The sequence below is a fragment of the Lygodium microphyllum genome, chromosome 30 (assembly GCF_053477565.2).
Source record: "Lygodium microphyllum isolate KBCC chromosome 30, Lygodium_microphyllum_v1.1.10, whole genome shotgun sequence".
Taxonomy (NCBI): domain Eukaryota; kingdom Viridiplantae; phylum Streptophyta; class Polypodiopsida; order Schizaeales; family Lygodiaceae; genus Lygodium; species Lygodium microphyllum.
Genome location: NC_141164.1, coordinates 28796747 through 28815710, shown reverse-complemented (window position 1 = coordinate 28815710; position 18964 = coordinate 28796747). Strand labels below are relative to the sequence as shown.

At 39.8% G+C, this 18964-nt stretch overlaps 1 protein-coding gene across 1 annotated transcript; it reads right to left on the bottom strand.

Annotated features, from left to right (window-relative positions):
* Window positions 1–10454: 10454 nt before the first annotated feature.
* CENP-C (centromere protein C) lies at window positions 10455–18713 on the bottom strand. The gene is made up of 8 exons (XM_087673234.1): window positions 18450–18713; window positions 17794–18041; window positions 17401–17492; window positions 16971–17085; window positions 16005–16842; window positions 15717–15876; window positions 15241–15348; window positions 10455–11013 (listed from the first exon to the last, which is right to left on the bottom strand). Exons 1-8 carry the CDS (start codon window positions 18660–18662, stop codon window positions 10871–10873), a joined length of 1917 nt encoding a protein of 638 aa, XP_087529360.1. The 5' UTR covers window positions 18663–18713; the 3' UTR covers window positions 10455–10870.
* Between the last annotated feature and the right edge of the window lie 251 nt (window positions 18714–18964).

Sequence of the window (18964 nt, the reverse complement as noted above, 5' to 3'; positions counted from 1 at the left end):
AGCAACTTAAGAAGGGTTGGGTATCATCAACCTTTTGCACAAGTTGCATAGTAGAGCAATGCATACACTCCACCTTCAAGGGTAACAAGCTTCACATAGTGCACTTAGCATCAACTCAAATTTAGTTTAAAATTTTAGAAGTGAGACTTGGCAACTTGGATCATGGTTAAAAAAATTTGCCTTAGGAGCATACATCTCCCCTTGCTACAGGAACTTGAAACCTTTTAAGTACAGAACTTCCTAAATTTGGAGTTTGCCAAGTCTAAGCAAAAATCATTGTCATAGCACTTATACACATAACAATTGTTGCAAGATTGAAACCCTCAAGTTATCGCATTAGGCTTTCTTTTTCGGGATAAATTTGGCACTTACGTCATAAGGTCCCTTAGACATAAAACTCTTAAAGAATAACACCTCTAAGGGCACCTCATTTTGAATCAAGTTACAATTTGCACTTTTTCAAAGGTGCATTAGTAATCCCTTTGCACACAATTGAGAGCTTAAGGTTTCTCGTGGGACTCGGTTGGAAACCCCATATACAACAAAGAGTGGGTGTCACACTTTTTGCAATTACTCAACTCAAGAGTATGTTTGCAAGGCATTTTTGCCTTGTGTGCACCATGTTCACATTTACGCACCATTTGATAAGGGTTGACCATTGCACCCATTAGGCATACCATTATATGCACCTTTTTTAAGGTCTCAACTATGAACCTAGTACACCAATATTCCCCTCTAGGTATGACCCTCACAATTCTATCCATTTGACAACTTATATCCGTAGAAACCCTACACGTGTATACCAAAAAGTTCTTAATCAACCACATCCACCCTAAGGAAGACATATGTGGCTCTATTTCCCCCACATTGTGCATTAGGCACAACCATATATTGTGAGCTAAGATGTGAAGGCCTTTTCATGGGAGACACAAGACCTCAAGTCATGGTCATAGCTTTAATATAGGTAGGGCATCACTACACTCAAAACGGCTCACTAGAATCATCACATCCTTGAGCTAGACACAACCATGCACATTAGGTGCACCATAGAAGTCTTATTAACCCAAGATTAGGCTCAGAGATTGTTTTTAAGGTAAGAAGAAATGATTACTCAGCCATCTTCTACTACAGGGAAATTTCACATTTGTCTCACCTTAGCATCACCATTCATTAGGTTTGTGACCATACGTGCATCACTTAGTGTCACACCTTGGGATTAGGGCATTGACGGTAGGGCACCAACACTTAGTGAATCTAGGTCATGGTTAGGACCCTCCTAGTTATCACAAAAGCATTAGAGAACTTTAGAGCCAAGGAGCATAATCTTGAAAATTTCAAGAAGATTAGTTTGCATCTCATAAAGGCTTGTTGTGCATCACTACTTTTTAGTTGAAAAAGGAAAAGTCTACTTGTGCACAAGGAGAATTGTTATAACAATTCTGTTGCAAAGAAGATTCGACCAATCTTAAGAATGTAAGCAAAAGACCACCTCTTACTAAGGGCTAAGAACAAGGGGAACTACAAAAGATCGTGACTTAAACCAATCAAAGACACATGAGATAAACTAAAAGCTACGAATAGACCTCTAAGAACCACAAAGCCCCATCACAATGTGCATGACTAGTCAAGAACCTAGGCAAACTCACCCCATACACAGGATAAGTTGTGGGATAAGAAACCAACCTAGTATTGGAAACACCTTGAGAAGAGAAAACAATAGATAGATAACACACAAGGAGTACAAAAAACCTAACAAACTAAGTAGCCACCATTGAGGGTGAAGAGCCAATATGCCCAACACTTGTGTGTTGAAAACTACACTGATTGGACTAAGAGAAACATCTTTCTCAAGGAAAAATTAATTGGTACATTTATTGCTTTGCATGATCTAATCAACATCATCAATACTTAATCAACCAAGAAGAGGCAAAGAAAATGTTAGGATCAAGCTTGAATGACAAAAACCTAGTACTTGATTCCACATATTTTCCGTTGGAGATCCAACAATTAATTACAAGATATGAATGACACACGAGAGTAGAGCATGCAAGGAGGATGATGGAGGATATATTGGTAGATGTATTTAGAGAGAAATTTGAGTAAGGACCTCTTGATAAAAGTGGTTAGGTTCATTGAAAAGGATAACAACTAGGCAAACATAGGAAATGGAACGTCAACAATCAAACAAATCCTAGACCTAGCAAGAGGACCCAAACCCAAGGAAAACATAAAGTAGGATGGACCACGAAATGTAGACCTCACCACCTCCAAGATCCTAATCAAATGACTATTGGACACAACCATAGATTAAAAAAACAATGTAGCTCTTGCTACTTTGACATTGATGAGATTAGGAGTAACACTCAAATTGAGAGCCCAATCAAAAATCCCAATCATCACAAAGAAATTCAAGAAGTACAAATCAGTTGATGACTTGTATAGTTTCACTAAATAGTTTGAGCATGTCTATGTGAAAGCAACCCTCCCACGAACAAGAATAACCACAAAACCAGGAAACAACACACAAAATCTATGTGTATGGCTCTACCATTGATCTCAAAAATTGAAAAGAAACCATAAATCTTTCTCTTAATAATGAACAAATTTGTCATCTTCATCCATAGCTTCAACTATTATGCACAAAAGAAAGAGCAAAAGGGGAAAAGAGGAATTTCTGCACAAAAGACAGAGGAGAGAGAAGAGAAAAAGTTTGGAACCATAAAGGGAGAGTGTGAATCTTGGAAGAAAGGAGAGAAAGAGGCACATAATCATCCGTGCACTCCACCCCACCTTTTCCCCAAAAGACACACAATCCTTCATATTTTTATCATTTCTTTGATTTTTTTTATACATTTGTATTCATAAGGCTTTAGCCTTTACATTTCAATTCTTTCTAATCTTTTAGAAATGCATGCACATACACTTTTGTGTATACCATTTATTTATGATGTTGGATGTGGCCCCCTCATGTGTAAGGGTGTATTTTAGTGCTTTTGCAACAAAATGAATAGTATTCCCTTTACAAAAACTAAAAATGTGATGTATACATACACATTTTTGTGCCTTGTTCTTACGCTTCTTTTGGTGTCATCATTTTCTCCCACACTGAAACGTGAAGCGTCCTCACAAACCTGGCCAAAGAAGAACCAATGTCTAACACAAAACATTTCCAAAGTTGTTAGTAAAACAACTTCAATCACAAGGATGAGGCCTAGCCATGGTAGGGTATGGGACTCCAAATCCATGACCACTAGAGTAAGGGAACTCCTACCTCAATCATACTCCAAAACTGAAAAGTTTGTATAGTCTCCAAAAGATAGGGTTCAGCCTTTGACATGGGATAACAAGAATAATTTCTCCATCCCACTAAGGAAATAAGGATGACTCCATCATGTAGCTCTAAAGGGCACCTCATCAAAATAAAGCTCTCACTTGTATACGGGAAAAGAGGAGAGCATGGGAATATGCCTTTGGATTTTCTATAGGATATGTTCCTATGGTAATTGGTATAAGCTTGATTTAAAATGTCAATGTGTTTGTATTGTATGTTCATAATGATTAAGGAAGAGGGGGAAAAAAAGAGGGGACCACATAAGCAATTAGTGGTGTTGATAAGGGGGTGAATGGGAAACTTTGGGGAGTAGGTGAGGCTAATGGGGAAGTTATGTAGGGAGAGAGGATAGAGCATAGGAATAACGTTGGGGGGTGAATGGGAAACTTTGGGGAGTAGGTGAGGGTAATGGTGCTGATAAGGGGGTGAATGGGAAACTTTGGGGAGTAGGTGAGGCTAATGGGGAAGTTATGTAGGGAGAGAGGATAGAGCATAGGAATAGCTACTTTAATTGTACATTTTTAGTGTATTGCTTTTAACTTTTTATATCTTAATTGTTAGATTGGAGAAATGTTCTTTTAAATATTTTAGAAAAGTACTTATCTGTCCTTTGTGATCTCCGTTGTGACTTGCCACCCTACAATGAGATAAGGTTGAATTGGAATCACATGACCGAAAATGATATTCAAGGGGTAAATGGGGTGTATATAAGAGGGGCTAATGAAGGAGAGGCATATGAATAACCTATTGAAAAAGGGGTTTATGGAATTAAATGAACCTGGAAAATGCTGAAGTGGACAAGGGATAGGGGAGGGATGGCAAAGGAGAAGAGACCTGTGGGACAAAGGCAAGGGCCAAGAGAAGGATAGATCTACAAAAATTAGGGAGACCACCTCTCTCACTTTCTGTGGCCTCGTGTTGGGCTCCATCTTTTCTCTTCTTCTTCTTCTGCCTTGTCTTATCCCTATCCTCACAGCAATAACCTTTCTTCTTCTTGTTCCTCTCACCTTCGTTCTTCCACCTCTGGCCTTCATCCTACTAGGTTGCTGTGCATCCTGCTCATCTAGGCCACCAAGAATAAGGGAATTATAATGTCAGAGAGGATGGGTTGGGATTGCCTAGACCATGCCTGAGAATCATCAATGTGAATAGCACTGACTGCTATTGATAAAAGGGATGACAGTAAGTAAACTAGCTTCATTCTCTCTCTCTCTCTCTCTATTTGTCTCTCTATTAGATTGGAAGAGGGAAGAAAGCACTCTTTGAAAGGGGATAAGGGTCTGAAAATCTAAGAAGGGGAAAGAAGGTGTCTCCACTGTTGTTGCCGCCTCCTCCTCTTCTTCTTCTCCTTTGAATTATTTTCCTTCAATGACTCTGGCTATGCCACCGTCTCCAGTAGCAATGGGAGCAAAGGTTCATGGTGGTAGTGATGCTAAAGAAACTAAAATTTTTCGCACAAAGGATCAGGTTATCTTGTCCATATTATGGCTCTCCTGTGCCATGGCAAGGGAGAGGGGGAGGAGGGAAAACGGACTAGAGGCAATAAGGGGGAAGGATGTCAAAGGGGCAGGGGATAGAATTCACAAGGCCGCGATGGGGAGAAAACCCCTCATGTTGTTGTATCAACTTCTCTCTATCTCTCTATTCATTTGTCTCTTCTTCTTCTTCTTCTTCTCCTCCATGTGCTTATGTTTGATTTCCAGAACTGGTGAAGTTGGTGATGGCCTTGGTGCCCTCAAACATTGTGTGCTTAGCAAGCTCCCTAGGCAAAATGATGCAGATGGCCATCTAGATCTTCCATGACATGATGGTGGGTTTCGTGTGGTGATGGGCGAGATGGGAGGCCTCATGGGTGAGCTTTTCAAAGATGTTGTTGATGAAGGAGTTCGTGATGCCCATCTTGTAGCTCTCCACTGACCTCTTGGCCTCCTTCTTCTTTACTATTGTGGTTGTCTTCTTCATGTGTTTCGTGTCTCTGCCCTCTTCTATTGTTGCTGCTACCACTACAGGTGCTTTTATTATCTATTTTTTCTTTTACCCCTCTGTTCTTTGCATGTGATTCTGTTGTTGACGTTTTGTTAACATTAATGAAGCAAAATTTTATCATAATCCTTCTTCTTCTTCTCAGCACAATTCTTCTACCATGGCTTCTCATTCCAGTATTGCATTAGCATTGCTTGTTAATTTATTATCTCGATCAAGTAGTTGTTGAGATCAGCTTCTTCCCCAGCTGTGCACCAAAATGAAAGTGACCCTCCCACGAACAGGAATAACCACAAAACCAGGAAACAACACACAATCTATGTGTATGGCTCTGCCACTGATCTCAAAAACTGAAAAGAAACCATAAATCTCTCCCTTAATAATGAACAAATTTGTAATCTTCATCCATAGCTTCAACCATTATCCACAAAAGAAAGAGTAAAAGGGAAAAAGAGGAATTTCTACACAAAAGACAGAGGAGAGAGAAAGTTTGAAACCATAAAGGGAGAGTGTATGAATCTTAGAAGAAAGAAGAGAAAGAGGCACACAATCAGTCGTGCACTCCACCCCACCCTTCATATTTTTATTATTTCTTTGATTATTTTTTATACATTTGCATTCATAAGGCTTTAGCCTTTACATTTCAATTATTTCTAACCTTTTAGAAATGCATGCACGTACACTTTTGTGTATACCATTTATTTATTATGGTGGATGTGGCCCCCTCATGTGTAAGGGTGTATTTTAGTGCTTTTGCAACAAAATGAATAGTATTTTCTTTACAAAAACTAAAAATATGATGTATGCATGGACATTTTTGTGCCTTGTTTTTATATTTATTTTGGTGTCACCACTATGAGAAAAATAACCTCCAAGATACGAACAAAAGGGAACAAGTTTTTGGGCTATGTCTAAGTGTTGATTTACTAGCCTAGATAATGTTGAAAAGAACGACTTCAATATGCTCAAGAACTTATTCATAGAAAGGTTCTTTGAGAAGCAAGATATATGTATTAGCTCATTGTCAAACTCATAAACATGATTCAAAATGACAAAGAGAGAATTTGAGACCACATCACATGCATGTGTAGTCTTGTTGCACTACAAGAACAATGTCAACCATGGACATACCCTTATTAATTCAAGGGTTTCAATGCACTTATTCATGGCTATCTCTCACCTAGGCCACACACACACATGTAGAGAATGGAATTACCAATACCTACCACATCATGATGGCATGCTCAACAAGTTGTGCTCCACAATCCATGCATGCACTCACTTGCTCGTCTAATCACTCATGTTATTACTGTGCTTGAAGGAGTTCCCAAGGTAACCTAAGCAACATTGTTACACTAGTCAAAGTCAATGTGGTGATGAGGTCAAGTTCCACATGTTTAGATTGAAACCAATGATGCCATTTTCCCCTAGGATTGTGAGAGTTTGGATTTTCTTGATTCCAAGTGGATTGAAGCATTTTTCAATAGGTCCTTGTCTTGGGCAAGATAAGGATATGATACTCAAAAACCCAACAGTAATCCTGTAAAATGTGGATTTTGATTCATGTTTAACAACTTCTTGGATTTCTTGAATAACTTTTTGACTTTTTCTATCAATTCCAAGTGTCACTATGCATTGGGATACTCCTTTTCCCTTGAGATCACAACCTTGTCCATTTGAGGAGCTATTGTAGTGCTCTTGATATTGGACATTGAAGAAATTGCAAAAAAGTCACCATTCTAGATAGTGTGATGCTCAACAAACTGGCATGTGCCATGGAGGGCACAATGTTGGTGGGCTTCATGGAGCTTTGTTAGTCCCCCCAAGTATGTTATCTAACCCTAAAGGGTTTTGGTCTAATTCCCTCTCTATTGGCCACATATAGTGAAACCCTATTTGTGGGTCTCATAGGCAACTATAGCCAGGAAGCTCAAGCTTTCTTCATGTCCATTTTAATCATCTTGGAAGTCACTAACCATTATTCTAATCATAATCAAACACCTTTAGAATTCATTGCAGATCTAAAGGCTCAAAACTCAGAGCTTCTTGCCCCCAAGGTAACTCTCAACCTAACATTCAAGCACAATGTTGGTGGGCTTCATGGGGCTTTGTTAGTCCCCCCAAGTATGCTATCTAACCCTAAAAGGGTTTGGTCTAATTCCTTCTCTATTGGCCACATATAGTGAAACTTTATTTGTGGGTCTCGTAAGTGACTATAGCTAGGAAGCTCAAGCTTTCTTCATGTCCATTTTAATGATCTTGGAAGTCACTAACAATTATTCTAATCATAATCAACCACCTTTAGAATTCATCACTGATCTAAAGGCTCAAAACTCAAAGCTTCTTGCCCCCGAAGGTGACTCTCAAGCTAACATTCAAGCAGACTCTAACACAACCATTTCACTAAGTTTGGATATTAATGTCTTCAAACATTATTGATAATTGCATACCGGTTAATCTTAGCAATATGAAGGCTTTAGGTCCTAGGCATATTCATTAAGTGCTTAACTATCATCATCTTACTTGACTATTGTAAGGCTATGTATCAGATATAAACACAGAGACCATCTTCATCTCTTCATCTAATGTTATTTGTTTGATTATACATCAATTACTTTCAGCTTGCTATTTACTTGTTTTTAAACATCATTTTATTTGCTTCTACTCTTATTACCCGCCTTGTATAGGATTAGACATTGACACTACCTTGTGCAACTGGTAAGACCTTCCCATCATGGGATATGTTGATGTAAAGCCTCAAATCTACAAGTTTGATGGGAGAGACTTTCACCCATGGGATGTATAAGTGAAATATGAAGTGGGGGGGGGGGGGGGGGGGGGGTCGAAGTATCGCATGGGAACCCTATGTAAACAAGGTTGCATGGGAAAATGTGAGGTGTGAATGGACTAGAGGACAAGGAAAACCCTAATCCTAGCTCCCAATGGCTATATGAACAACCCAAAGGTCACTCTCAAGTAAATGAGAGAGTGTACTAGCTGTACCTTGAGCAACTTAATAAGCAAGATCTTGTTTACATACTTGAGATCTCTTCTCCCTCTTGTTCACATATATCCGTGTTGCCACTTTGGACTAGAGGATAGGGAAAACCCTAATCCTAGCTCACAATGGCTATATGAACAACCCAAAGGTCACTCTCAAGTAAATGAGAGAGTGTACTAGTTGTACCTTGAGCAACTTAATAAGCAAGATCTTGTTTATATACTTGAGATCTCTTCTCCCTCTTGTGCACAACCCAAAGGTCACTCTCAAGTAAATGAGAGAGTGTACTAGTTGTACCTTGAGCAACTTAATAAGCAAGATCTTGTTTATATACTTGAGATCTCTTCTCCCTCTTGTGCACATATGTCCATGTTGCCACTTTGCTATTAAAAGTAGAGCATGAGAACCATATGTAAGCAAGGGTGCATAAAGGAAGGTGAGATGTCATGGTCAAGGTTGATGTATAATAAAGTCATGAGTTATATAATGATCGACTAATTAGTAATTTTGCTCTTTTGAGGATCAACATGGGTCACTAGATTGGACCAAAACTGTGAAGTTTCAACCCATAGAAGCGTCTTGTCACCAAATGTGGAGAAAGACCAGAAGGAATGTCGATCGAAGAGGTTCGTGAGTTCAAGAAGCTTGAGTAGGGTTTTGGTAGAACTAGGGGCTACATGTGGCACTGAAGCGTGTGAAATGGTGACTGCAAACTGTGTGGCCAATGTAAGGTGCATGTGCCAAAAAGGGTAGGATGGTCCACTCAATACGTACCGGTTGGATACGCTTGAGAAAGTTTCAAAATGGTACTTCCACTTCGTTGCATACTAGTTGGATACGTTTGAGAAAGTTTCAAAGTGGGACTTCCACTTCGTTGCACCTCCACTCCACCACCCGGCTCATGGATAGGATTGAAACCTACGGTATCACAACTGGCAATGGTTCATGGATTCCAACCAATTGCAAAGACACCAATTCATGGAGAGAATAAGGATTCCTTTTTTGTCTATAAGCCCAATATTCAATTAGCCAAAGGAAATGGTAGTATTGATCAAATTAATTCTAGATGTGGTCACCAGGCTTAAAATTTGAAGGTTGCAACCCCTTCTAGAGAAGGGTGATACATATATTACCCTTCAAAAGAAAGATAAGAATTTGAGAAAAATAGTTATATGCCCTTCCAAACTCTTTAAAAAGAAGAGGAGAGGTCCTCTAAGACCTTCTAAATGAAAAGTTGGGTAGCCCTTCAAATTTGAGGGCTGGTGGTCACTGTCACACAGACTCGGCGAGAGGGGCATATAAACAGCTTGCACAGAGCTTCTCTAGATGGCATATGAAAATTCTGTGTACGCAGGTCGTTGTCACAGGATGATTCAGTGACATGGCGTCTGAAAATTTTGCTTAGAGCGCGCGTCTGGAGAGAAGCAATGGTTGAAGCATTTTCACACGCCCGACACTGACATCCAAGCCTAACAAAGGCATACAAGCAATGAAGGTCAAAACGAATAGAGCCACTAGCTGTTGAAAACAAGTAGAGCCAGCTAAATTTAGCAGTTTTATAGTTTAGTAGGCTTGGATAGCAACATGCAGATCCAGGGACCCCTCTCCGGCAACAGCATTCTTGCACATCGGAATTCGGCTAGATTGGCCACTGCTGATAGCTGCAGTGCGGTCCACAGATGTTCAAGAACATCACAAGGCTGGCCTTCACATTTTGGAGCCTGGTCTCAGAAGCAGTAATATAGAGACCAATAGTATTTCAGCTTACCAACTGCATAACATTTGCCATACCAATCCGGGCATAAGAAAACCAGAAGCAACATTAGAAATGCATTCCATCAAATACCAATGCGGATGTGCACACCCAAAACGTATATCACTCTAGACAGTTCAAAAACCAATAGTATTTCAGCTTACCAACTGCATAACATTTGCCATACCAATCCGGGCATAAGAAAACCAGAAGCAACATTAGAAATGCATTCCATCAAATACCAATGCGGATGTGCACACCCAAAACGTATATCACTCTAGACAGTTCAAAAGATCATCCCCTCATAAGATAGCCCATTGTGAACGTGAACAGCATGCTTTGGAAGAACAGAAGTTGATCAAAGCAAGAACAACAAGAAGGTATATTAAAATAAACAAACCATGAGATTATTATCCCCTCATGAGATAGCCCCTCACTCATATTCCACTTGGTAGCAAAGTGATTTCATGAGCGCTCAGTCGAATGAACAACATGGTTCAGAAGAACAGCATGTGATTAGAGCAAGAACAACAATAATGTCTTCTCTTCATAGCTAAACCTCAAAGCAAGGACAATGAAAATGCGTCATCTCTTCAATAACAATAGTTTGGTTGGATCAATAATAGGAGCCAATACAGATTATGTTTACAAATGAGCACATGTTAAAATCCCCATCCTGTCGAAGTATCTCGAGATGAGATAACGATTGCCAGTCACCCAATCAAGGATACCAATAACATCCATTCTATAGATGGTGGTAAATAATGTGGAACACCTGCTCATTTGGTATTAAGCAACTCAGCTAATAAAGTGCTGCAAATCTCACATATTTGGCATAGTCCTCTGACACAAATGATTCCACCTTAAAGTGAGGTAGTCTAGCACCTCTCTTGGGCCAGCATGGTGGTGGTGAAGAGTACTTGATTCCTATGACTGTTGCCAGGCCTGCATGGATCATTTAAATTGTAGCAATGTTGATTCATTTCTTTCCATCCAAAGAACAAATCGACAAAACAAATATTATGATGCAAGCAATGAAAATTCTTCATTCATACTGCCTCTAGAAGTTGCTTTTCCTTTCATCTGATCGTCTTTAGTCTGTTTTTCATGCACTGTTTCTGTCTACACAGTCTTTACAAATGAATGTGTTTTGTAAGACCTCTAAAGAAAAACAATGCATACAACATTTACCATAGGACTTCTACTCGACAGTAGAAACAACTGGTTGACATCACAACGTAGACATAGCTTAAAGAAAAACAATGCATACAACATTTACCATAGGACTTCTACTCAACAGTAGAAACAACTGGTTGACATCACAACTTAGACACAGCTATCTAGGATAAAGTAAATCAAATATGATGATCATGCTAGATTGTACACTACTATGTCCAAGAAGGTATGTGAGGTATCTCAACGCAGTTGCCTCCCTTAAGTCTGTTGATTGAACCTTGATATCCTTACCCGTAGCCCCACAAATCACTGGTCCTCATTCACATGTATGAGAATGAACCGCCAGATGTTTCAAATCATTAACAGCAGTATATATCAGTTTTATGCCAGTTTGACAGGAGATAGTACCAGGAGCTTCAAACAGAGCAGGCAGCCTTGCCCAGGCAGTTGGTTGCAGAGATAGACAAATCACAAGACTTTGAACACCAACTTAGCAAGTCCAACCAGTAAAACTGCAGGGTTCTTAGCCTATCCCAGAGCAATTAATCAAAAAGAGATACTATTGACAAGTGTACACTGTATGTACGTGTTAGCAAGTGTGAAGTAACGAAGAACAAGCCAAAATTTTTTACAGTGCCTCAGAAATTTAGACATGGATCCAGACAAAAATGCGAGCACTTGTTGATGTCATGAATGGAACGCCCAGATAGAACCTGTGTACATGATATGACACAAGCCATACAAGCACACCTTAGGGAACATAGAGGGATGTGCATCAAACTCTCCTTACAGTCAATAGAGCCAATAGGAGCTCACCCCCAAGCTTGGAAACAGCAGCTTGTTCAGTGAAGCTCCCAAGTCCCATTAAACCATGAACCCACACCTTTCCAATGTGTGGATACACTGCCAAAGGGTGCAGTGTCCAAGTTTAAGATTCAAGAACTGAGCCATTGAGTTCCTTTTATAGGACTCCTTAACCACCCTGACATTTGTGGCTGTTCACAGATCGTAACCTAGTGGCCAAGTGCTCATCATGTGTCCAAGGATGTACCAATGAGGGACACCTCATAACCTAATGGCCTACAGCTCATCGTATGTGTCCAAGGATGTACTGATGAGGAACACCTCTTGGTATCTACACATGTTAGGATAGGCAGAATTTCGACATAAGGGAGTTACTTCAACAAACATGGGGCAATGAAGCAGAAGCCCTCATTTTTCGTATCACCTCCCAAGAAAATCACACATGGACCTGAACAATGTGGACTTGTTGATGCCACATTTTGTCATAGGTGTATTGACACATGTTAGGAATAAGCAAACACTGGTCTAAAGAAGATACTTTTGACTTTTAAAAACAAGTATGTACACATGTTAGGAATAAGCAACAGTATGTTTGCAAGCTCTTTTGACTATATTAAACTTACTCGATTCACTACATTAAGGGAATGACTTCCTTAGTCATTTGAGGTTTTCTGAGTCTGCATTGTCCACTCTCAATGGATACATATCACCTCCTGCTTCCCAAAGATAATAGATGTTGACATTGTAGCACTATGTCATTTTGAGATAAGGTTGGCTTCTTTACTTACCTCTACTCAATGAAACGACTATTACATCTGCCATGTTTTAGCAACATTCTTGCTTTCAAATGGTTGTCTTCTACTTCAATATCATTATAGTTCCCGATTAGCATGATGTATGTCAATAATAGAAATCAAAGTATAAGAGCACACCCTCAATGGATGCATGTCACCTACTTCTGAATTTTATCACTACAATGCCATGTCATTCTAAGATTAAGCTGGCTCTTCACTTTAATATCATATAAATGATCAATGCATACAATGCACACAGATAATCCAATACCAATCTGATATAGTCGGCCCTCGTGCAAATAATGTTAGCTCTACCATTGCTTGACAAAAGTCACCCTCCAAATGGTCATTTCCTACAACTCCATTGTTGTCATTGGTTAGCATGATGCATGTCGATAGTAGAAATCGGTCATCTTAAATTTCCATTCCCAACCATTTTCTCTCCCTTTTGAGCATATTGAGCTTCCACTCAACCTTAACACAGATAATCCAATACCAATATGATATAGTTGGCCCTCATGCAAATACTGTTAGTTCTAGTTGGCCCTCAATGGATGCAGGTCACCTACTTCTGAATTTTATCACTACAATGCCATGTCATTCTAAGATTAAGCTGGCTCTTCACTTTAATATCATATAAATGATCAATGCATACAATGCACACAGATAATCCAATACCAATCTGATATAGTTGGCCCTCATGCAAATAATGTTAGCTCTACCATTGCTTGACAAAAGTCACCCTCCAAATGGTCATTTCCTACAACTCCATTGTTGTCATTGGTTAGCATGATGCATGTCGATAGTAGAAATCAGTTATCTTAAATTTCCAGTCCCAACCATTTTCTCTCCCTTTTGAGCATATTGAGGTTCCACTCAACCTTAACACAGATAATCCAATACCAATATGATATAGTTGGCCCTCATGCAAATACTGTTAGTTCTACCATTGCTTGACAACATAGTCACCCTCCAAATGGTCGTTTCCTACTTCAACTCCATTGAAGTCATTGATTAGCATGATGTGTGTCGATAGTAGAAATCAGTTAATTTCCATCCCCAACCATTTTCTCTCCCTTTTGAGCATATTGAGGTTCCACTCAACCTTCACAAGATTGTGAGCACTAAAAGTTGTGATGTCTATCAAATGCAAACCTGATTATCTAAGCACTAGAACAACCTAACAAAATTTCACTTCTAAGATGCAACAATCTTGACCGTTCAAACTTACTATCGTCTAAAAAGTTCTCGATTACTCTTCTTAAGCCTTGCATTTTTATTTGTTTTTCAGATATTTATTTGTGTGCGTGACTCCTTCCAAGTTCAAGTTCTCTTTTCAAATCTCCCAATGCAGCAAATTGACAAAACTTGGGCACATTGATGCAAGAACTTCAATGGGTCCAAAGTTTAACAATTTAAGACTCCACAACCACAAATTTTAGAGTTTTTGTCCCAACTATTTAAAATTTCATAATTTCAAATTTCTTACAATCCAATGTCCTTGACAAGGTAATTTGGACCTGATATTCAATTGGCTGGTCAGATAGGGCCCACTTGCTAAATGAAGAGTTTTGAGATTTGGCCTTCCAACCACGTTTGTTGAATTTAGGGCAAATTGGCTCCAAAATGTATGTGGTCTCAAAAATGTAGATTGCAACAGGTTTGGCGCCTTTCTACCAAACTTCTTACATGTATTCCCTTTACATCCTGTAAGTGCACTTTCTCGACATACATTGTCTCCAATTCTAGCAACCTTGAATGTCACCTATCACCATGCATCTATGACCAACCTTTCTTCTTATACTATGTGCATTTTATTACATGTAGTAGGAAGCCAGATGAGGTTAAAGAAGAGATGTACTACCTAGAAAGACATAGACTCCTGCAAATCTAAGCATTCCAAAGTTCTAGGTACTCACAAGGCTTGATTAAAATGCTTTGCAAGAGATGTGACAAATTAAACCTTGCCTACCTTCTTGAAGGACACTTTATGCCATGATCAATCACATTAACTGTGGTGGAGACAGCAACAGCAGAGCATCCCTACCAATTGATTAGATTAAACATATAAATACATAGAGTTTTTCTATGTATCTTGAGAGTAAAGCAGCATAGAATCTGCTGTAATTTACCTCCCATACTCTGTCTATGACCTAAGGCAACATAATAATAACTGTGAACTTATGAAACCTTTTCATATGTTGTAAAATTTTGGAACAACTCACACTTGTACAGAGATTCTTATTCTGCTCTAAACCTATATTGAACAAGTGCTTAACATGTTTCTTCAGCCTTGATAATTCCACCAATGAAGCAAGTAGCAGATAGAAAAACAGTTGAGGAGGAGTTCACCAAGAAAACATAAGACAGATAAAGGGATGGTTGGAAGTCCACATACTTTTGTGTACACGACCTCGCAAGAACCTCTCGCCCCTCCACCACTCAAGAGGCCTTGATTTTATTCTGGTGCTCCGCCTCAATCCCCCATCCCACTTTGAACCAGCACCTGATACAGAATGAAAAATACAGAACTCCATCACAACATTGAACCCCCTTGCACAGGAGTCAAGAGGAATCACTAACTCGTCACTGACTTGAATTACAAAACAGGAAACCCTTTCTAGCAATATAAAGAAAGTCTTATGCTGATTTTGAACAACTACAACAGCTTTAAAGATTTCCATCTAGAGATGGTAGCAGTTACTCCATTTGCTTGTTTTACTTGCTCTTGTCCCTTGACACAAGAGAGACACAATGCAAATTTCAAGTCAATTATTTTATTGCCAGTGCACTCAAGATATTGGTCAAGCTTTTATGCAAGATAATATATAGAAGAAGAATCAATGATGAGGTCAGACATTCCCATCCAAATACCTTCAAGGCTATCCCGCCGATCTGTCAGAGCTCTTTTTCTCTTTGCAGTAAATTTCTTACTGGTATGTTGTGCCATCTGTTCATTTGTTTCTTTTATCAAAGGGGCACAGGCATTGGAATCAACTAAGTGAACCGTCTCCTGTAACTCTGTATCGTGTTCCTGTAGGATATGCATATATACTCAGCAATACAAATATTTCTTATAGCATTAGCAATACAGATATTTCTTATGATATTAGTACTACATAACATGTGGAGGATGGGGCCTTCAATCAAGAGAAAAAGCACCTGATATGCTGGGATCTCTAATGCTGGAGATACACTGGGCAGGCAGGGCATATCCTTCTGTGTGCTAGTCATTAATGTGGCCTCTGAAATATCTGTTGCAGACATATGTTGCAGGCAGGGAGAATCTTTTCTTGTTCCCTCCATAAGCATTGGCTCCACTGTTGGAGACAAACTTGGAGTAGGCATGGTATCATTAAACTCAAGCCTCCGTTTGCCAATATCTTGCTGGAAAAGGCTGTCCTTTCTCAGTCCATGTGCTGCAAGTGGATTCGATGGAGGAGTTGGGGAAGTTGCAGGAGTTCTTTTTCTCAATACATTCCTTATGTATGGTGTTACTTTCAAAGGATCCCCAAGATTAGCTTCACCTGAACAACCTTGTATACCAGCAGCTGGACTGGTTACAGCTTCCCCAAGTTGCTGTGTTTTAGCCTGTACACTTTCACAACCTTGGGGAAGCTCAATGTTATGTTCTTTATTTGCCTGATCAATTGTATGCTGGTGATTACTAGTTTGTGTCAGTGGTGAAGAAGATTTGACACTACATGGCTCAACTGGCACGTCATCATCAACTGGATTTTGAGGGATGGAATATGCAGCTTCCATAGTGAGTTCACTTGGAATATTCAAACTATCCTGCTGAGGGTTTTGGGCATGCATGTCACCATTCTGAGATCCAGAAACTTCCATTTCTAAATCAGTCCTGGGATTTTGAACAAAACTAAAACAAGACTCTTCAGTCGCCTCCTCTTCCTCTTCAAGCTGCTCTTCATCCAATAGTCTAACCTGCTCTGTGCACAAAGGAAGTTCCACACTGAAACCCTTCAATCTTGTTGTTGTCCTGCAAACCAAACAAAAGTGCAATCAAGTCTGTACTAGTAGCTTTTGAGTGTAATTGAGTCTGTACTAGAAGCTTTCCCTTTTTCGGGGGAGAAGAACTAAAGTTCAAGACTGTGCATGCTTACTGACCTTTGGCTATTTTTCCGCCGAACACCTGGTCGCCGTGACCTTGGAACCTCACACACTGACTGCTGAGTGCAAGGTTCATTTCCCCCCCTCAATTTATGCATTAGTGCTTCCGAGGCTGTTTTGGAGCAAATAAATCCTCAAAAAAAAGCTCTTCCACAAAATAAAAAGGACTCTTGCCATGTTTGGCACAAACTTGTGTTGACTATTCTTTGCAGAGAGCATATTATTGCAAAATTCTTGCATTATCTAGAAGGGACAGTCAACAAGCATCTCTACTAGAGTTCAGGTCTGTTTTGCTGCTTACCAGCATCAATTTAAAAACAGACAGGTGCTTAGATGCTGTAACAGTATGCTTGAATGTGAGTTGTGCATATAAGCAATCATTAAAATAAACTCTAAGCGCTACCAAAAGCCCATCTAAGTACCTAACCTTCTCGTTCATCAGCAGCTTCCCAAAATGCATGGACGTCCTTGAGTTTCTTATAGTCGTCGAGCATGTCATTTTTTGCAACTCCAAAACTTCTGCAAAGGAGTTAATTAAGACAAGCGGTAAATGTAAAACAAATTTGTATAGCCAAAACTGCTGACAGGAAAATGAGAATAGCACAATCCTTCCCAGCAGTCAAAACAATATATAAAATCTGGGTTGAATGGAACACTTGATAATCACTAAAGCAACGAAATGAGTAAATCTTAAAATAATCAGCCACCATGGAGCATTGAAGTGCTTAAGATTTGTTCAACTAGCATATCTATTTTTGAAAAAACTCTTTGACACTATCTAAATTGCAGATTTATTTGCAATGGTCGAAAAAGTTTTTACCTGAGGTCAACAACAAACGGTCTCCTATGAGAAGTTACCCGAGAACTTCTTTCACGTCTCATGGACCTGTATCGCTCAGAGATCTTAGTAGGAACAGCGTTTTCCTTTCCTTGCGCATATGATGATAGTGATTTTTTCTGCACTTCCGGTCCTTGCGCCTCAACGTTATTACTTTCATTCAGCTTAGACATAGATAAAGGTTGATTTGCAAAAGAGGTCGCAGCAAGTAGCACTTTGTCCTCAGATGTCTGATAGGCCAAATTTACGTCCACAAAGGCAATGGCAAGGACAGGCAACAACAATCAGCGAAAACTTGATTGGACATGACAAAATTAAGGAAGGAAACTTTGACAATCTCGCTCCTAAAAGTTCTTATTTGTCGTTACTAAATTGTATTAAGCAGACAATAATTGAGTCATCATCTGCTTCTAAATTATCTTAAGCAGACAATTACTAAACGAAGAAAATTCATCTTAGCCCGTTTATAAGGAATCACGCTGTCGCCACGGCGAGCAGCCAAGCCTTTTGAGCACAGCTCTTACGAAGCGAGCGAAAAAATCGTCCATACACCTTTTGTGAGTTAGGAACAGGGAGGAGTGGACATAACTCAAGGGTTAGAAGGTAATGGATGCAGGAACAGGGAGAAATGGACTTACCTCAAGGGTTAGAAGGCGATGGATGTCTTGAAATTCCAATTCCGTCACAGTGTCATCGCAATGCTGAAGTCTGCTGAAAAGATTCGGGATCAGGGACGCGACGTCGTCCGCGCCTTCTTCCTCCTCTTTCTCCTCATCGGGAAGCACAGGCAAAAGTGCATCGACGATGGAACTAGATGACGCCGGTGGAAGGAGAGAAGGAGCGGAGAGCATGCTGTCGAGAGAGAGAGAGAGAGAGAGAGAGAGAGAGCGATCTTCGTTCGAACTTCTAACGTTCAGAAAACTGAGACGGAAAAAGGCCGTTTTTACACCAGCCAAATGACGGATACCAAGGTCCTCATTCCTGGCTGGTTTCGGGCGGGTTCACACGCATCCGGACGCTCAATTTATGCAGCCTTGTGTCAAAACAAGAGAAATTGCCCAAAAAGTAGGCGGATGAAACTCTTCTGCCACTTTCATGCTGGCCAAGATGTAGGGTAAGGGGGGCCAATAGATTGGTACCTATTTGGGTGCCA